This window comes from Coenobita brevimanus, chromosome 10, assembly GCF_032717465.1.
Source record: "Coenobita brevimanus isolate Jiangsu-jjx chromosome 10, ASM3271746v2, whole genome shotgun sequence".
Classification (NCBI taxonomy): domain Eukaryota; kingdom Metazoa; phylum Arthropoda; class Malacostraca; order Decapoda; family Coenobitidae; genus Coenobita; species Coenobita brevimanus.
Window position 1 is genome coordinate 6768035 of NC_136963.1, and position 4908 is coordinate 6772942.

Below are 4908 nucleotides of genomic sequence, written 5' to 3' on the forward strand. Positions count from 1 at the left end.
CGATTCTATTACCGTTTTTTTTATTTAGTTATTAATAATTTTCCGCAGCTTGTGTCATGATGTAGAAATATATAAACGAAAATATAGCGGTTGTTTTTTTGAATTATCCTGGGGTTTTTGTGTGGTGGTGGTGGTGTGTGGTGGTGGTAATGATGTGTGGTGGTGGTGGTGGTGGTGGTGGTAATGTGCGGTGGTGTGGTGGTGGTGGTGATGTGTGGTGGTGGTGGTGGTAATGATGTGTGGTGGTGGTGGTGGTAATGATGTGTGGTGGTGGTGGTAATGATGTGTGGTGGTAGTGGTGGTGGTGATGTGTGGTTGGTGGTGGTGGTAGTATTTGTTGTGGTGGTTGTAGTAGCAGTAGTGGTGGTGGTGGTAGTTGTAGTAGTGGTGGTGGTTGTAGTAGCAGTAGTAGTGATGGTAGTAGTGGTGTGGTGGTGGTGGTAGTAGCCATAGTAGTAGTGGTAGTAGCAGTCATAGTAGTAGTAGTGATGTGGTAGCAGTATTAGTAGTAGTGGTCGTGGTGGTGGTAGTAGTAGTAGTAGTTAGAGTAAGAACAGTATAGTTGCTCATCCTCGAATTGCATCATGTGAACAATAATTCTTAACTATCTCACAAAACCTTAAGTATGGAGTATCATATCAGGTCTTCAAAACAAACAAATGCTCAAGGGAACAAATTATACGATCATGTACTCAAGCGTTCGTGTAATTGAAATGTTTATTGATTGATTGAAAAGCTTATTGCAGTCTATCTATCTATCTATCTATTGCTGTGGTGGTTTAAATCCATCCTACAGTTATATCATTGTGGAGGGAGCGTCATATTCCACCAGACCGCTCCACAGACTGAAAAAAATCGTCTGGAGGTCATAATAATATCGCCATTGTAGTCTGAGTTGACAATTATTCATACATCCTTCATTTTAAGAAGTGCAGATGCTAAATAAAATTCGTCTGTCAGTAGTAGTAATAAACCAAGAAAAAAAAATGAATAAATGAAAAATAAACTCCAGCGGAAGTAACTTATACGGAGACGTCTTGAATTTGGGACTGATATTTTGTCCGGATAATTTTTGATGCTATAGTTTTGAGCCATTGAAATATGTAGCTATAATTTTTAGAGTTAAATTGTCTTGAAATCAAAGTTTGACTTTGAGCAGTTTTCAGTAGGGAAATGCAATACTGGAAGTGCATTCTTTTGAGAGTTTACGGTTTTCTTAAAAATAGTTCACATATTCATGATAAGTTTTATATTATTTAATTATTTATATACACTTCTAGTTTAGTAAGGACAAATCAAGAATGAAAATAAAACCGTAATGTAATCGAGATCGCCCGCAATTATCACTTCCCCTCTGGGTTTGTTGTGATTCCAATTATCGTCGATTTAGGTGAGTATTTTCCCATTTCAGAATCAAAGTGAACCATATATGACCAGAATTTAGTATATTCCTTTGATTTTGACTTGCATGTACGAGGAATATATCGCAAAAATGGCGAAATAAGGATTAGAATGTATCCTGCCCCTCCCTTGACGCTATTTTGACACTTGGGGGAGTTTCGTCAATATATTCGATTATTTTAAGGTTAGATATTGATAATTGAAGGACATTTTGGTAGTGTGGGGGTTTATTTTGGCACTGGGAGCATTTTTTTTATATGAATTGGGATTATTTTGAGTTTTAGAATTAGGGTATAGGGAGTATTTAGGACTGGGTGCAGTTTTGGCAATACGAAGAGGTTTTATATGACTTAGAAGTTAGATTTAGATATTTTAAAGGTGTTTAGGTATTATGAAGGTGTTAAAGTGCAAGAGGCAACCTACTTAGTGCCTCAGAATGCTGTACCTTGTAGTCTAGGCATCGTAAAATGAAAGCATCTTGAATTTGCCTCTCAGTTATCTTTTGTTTTATCTTGGAGGGAAAAAATCTTCGGTATTATTTTACAAGTTGCCAGTGTGTGGTTCAGGGATATTACCACCATAAATGCATAAAATGATACCTAACTTGGAGGCGATTTGTTTGTGGCCACCCCAAACGGGATTGAGGCGTCTGGCAATAGATAGATAGATAGATACCTAACTCGGTAAATTTTTAGAAGTAACCGTTTTCTTTTATTATTATTTATATGGTTTCCAATGCAAAATCTATCTATCTATCTATCTATTGCCAGACGCCTCAATCCCGTTTGGGGTGGCCACAAACAAATCGCCTCCACGTCGCCCTGTCCCCCGCCATTTCACTGCCCTGCTCCCAACTCACACCCCTCTCTCTCATATACCTCTCCACCACCCCATCCCTAACTCAGTAAATTTTTAGAAGTAACCGTTTTCTTTTATTATTATTTATATGGTTTCCAATGCAAAATACTGTACTGTGATTTAATTAGTTTTGACCTTCATTTTTTTGGGGAAAATCTCCCTTTTGGAATTCTGAGTAAGATTTCCAAAAGTGGGTTTATCCCCCAAAATCAAGATGAAGATTAATTAAAAACACACTATTTTGCATTAAACTAACCCAAACTAACCTAACCTAACCTAGGCCTAATGTAGGGCCTGACATAGACCAAATGCACACGCCTGCACCAGCCTACATGGCGCAACATTCATCCGTTACTGAGCGACAGCCTAACCTAAGCCACTATATGACTACCCCTACAAAATTTGCTCCCCCAACTGAAACTAGGCTTAAAAGGTAAGTCTTAGTTAGAATAGTTCAGGGACGTAATATAATGAAGATCAGTAATGTTGGTTACCTGTAAAGTTATACCCCTAACTCTAAGGTAAGCATTCCACTGCAGCAGGTTAGGTTAGGTTAGGTAAGGTCAGGTTAGGTTTGGTTAGGTTAGGTCAGGTTAGGTCTGGTTAGGTAAGGTTAAGTTAGGTCTGGTTAGGTTAGGTTTGGTTAGGTTAGGTAAGGTAAGGTTAGGTTAGGTTAGGTCAGGTAAGGTAAGGTTAGGTTAGGTTAGGTTAGGTTAGGTTAGGTCCAGAAAGATATACTGCACAGCTTGCGGGGTGTATTGGCAGCTTGAAAAAATTTGCCTAATCTTGCTGGCTTCTGGCCTTGGGTTCCTTCTTCCTTGCATTAGAAAAAAAGTCATGTATAGCCTTTTTTTTTTTTTTTAATAGAAATAATAACAAGAATCCATGTTTGACAGTTGTAATTCACTTTCTTCTGTGATGTTTCTTTGGCATAGTAAAAATAAGTGACATCAATTTACTCAGAGTCAAATGGCCATCATGTATGGGATTATGGCATTTAGCAGTAGGTAGATAAATAGATAGATATTGTGGGGTACAGGGTTACTCCACCAATGCAGACTCAAAACACATCTATCTGTCTATTGCCAGACGCCATAATCCCATAAGGGGTGGCCATTTGACTTTGAGTTATTTGTTTTACGGGGAGGGGCACTAACCCTCCACCAACCCACTTGTTGACACGTAGGCAGCACGTATGGTTTGGTTATATGGTTACCACCCAGCGTTGTAAATGGTTTCTTGGCTTACAGGAAACCATTTGGCTTGTCACTCAATGTAAAGCCACCTGTAAAGGAAAGAAAAGCAATAAGAAGTGACAGGAAAGATGGGAGAAATAGGAAGAGAGGAGGACAGGCACAGAAAAAGAATGATAAAGGCTAAGGAAGAAGTAGGCAGCACTACATCAAGTGAGTGGATGATGGTGAGAAATAGGAAGAGAGGAGGACAGGCACAGAAAAAGACTGATAATGGTGAAGGAAGAAGTAGGCAACACTACATCAAGTGAGTGGATGATGGTGAGAAATAGGAAGAGAGGAGGACAGGCACAGAAAAAGACTGATAATGGTGAAGGAAGAAGTAGGCAACACTACATCAAGTGAGTGGATGATGGTGAGAAATAGGAAGAGAGGAGGACAGGCACAGAAAAAGACTGATAATGGTGAAGGAAGAAGTAGGCAGAGAATCATAAAGGTGAAGGAGGAACTAGGCAGCACTACATCAAGCGAGTGGATGGCACCAATTCAGTGTGTTGTTTTTCTAGACACACCCCAGAGCAAAATGGTGCTACTGTATCTTTGTAAATTCTAATGCTAGTGGAATGATTATGGTGAAGGAAGGCAGCACTACATCAAGCGAGTGGATGGCACCAATTCAGTGTGTTGTTTTTCCAGATATATTCCCCAGAGCAAGATGGCGCTGTTTGAAATTTCTGACACTAGTGGAATGATAAAGGTGAAGGAAGGCAGCTCTACATCAAGCGAGTGGATGGTGCTTGCCTTCATATACCACCAATAATCAGTGTGTTGTTTGTAGAGATGGCTCTGGTGGAAAAGGAGAATGATAAAGGTGAAGGAGGAACTAGGCAGCACTACATCAAGCGAGTGGATGGCACCAATTCAGTGTGTTGTTTTTCTAGACACACCCCAGAGCAAGATGGCGCAATTGGAACAGGAAAATGAAAGAAGTGAAGGAAGAAGTAGGCAGAGAATCATAAAGGTGAAGGAGGAACTAGGCAGCACTACATCAAGTGAGTGGATGGCACCAGTGCAGTGTGTTGTTTTTCTAGACACACCCCAGAGCAAAATGGTGCTACTGTATCTTTGTAAATTCTAATGCTAGTGGAATGATTAAGGTGAAGGAAGGCAGCACTACATCAAGCGAGTGGATGGCACCAATGCTGTGTGTTGTCTTTCCAGATACCCCGGGGCAAGATGGCGCTGTCCTCGGAATTCGTGACGCTGGTGGAACAGGAAATACCGGAGGGTCGGCAGTCTCTCTCGGATTCGCATACGAACTTGGAGAAAGTCGCCGCGTACTGCATTGAAAACTTTGCACGGGTGAGAGAGAGGGAGGGAGAGAGAGAGAGAGGGAGGGAGGGAGGGAGAGAGAGAAAAAGAGAGAGCATGTGTGTGTGTGGAGGGGGATATGCGG

General features: G+C 40.7%; 1 protein-coding gene across 1 annotated transcript in view; it reads left to right on the forward strand.

Moving 5' to 3' along the window:
* Window positions 1-4684: 4684 nt before the first annotated feature.
* Window positions 4685-4908, forward strand: part of LOC145410436 (abl interactor 2-like) — a 17904-nt gene continuing 17680 nt past the window's right edge. Inside the window, exon 1 of the mRNA XM_080280590.1 lies at window positions 4685-4814. Within this exon, the coding sequence (XP_080136716.1) occupies window positions 4689-4814 (126 nt within the window). The 5' untranslated portion in view covers window positions 4685-4688. The remainder of the gene's footprint in view (window positions 4815-4908) is intronic.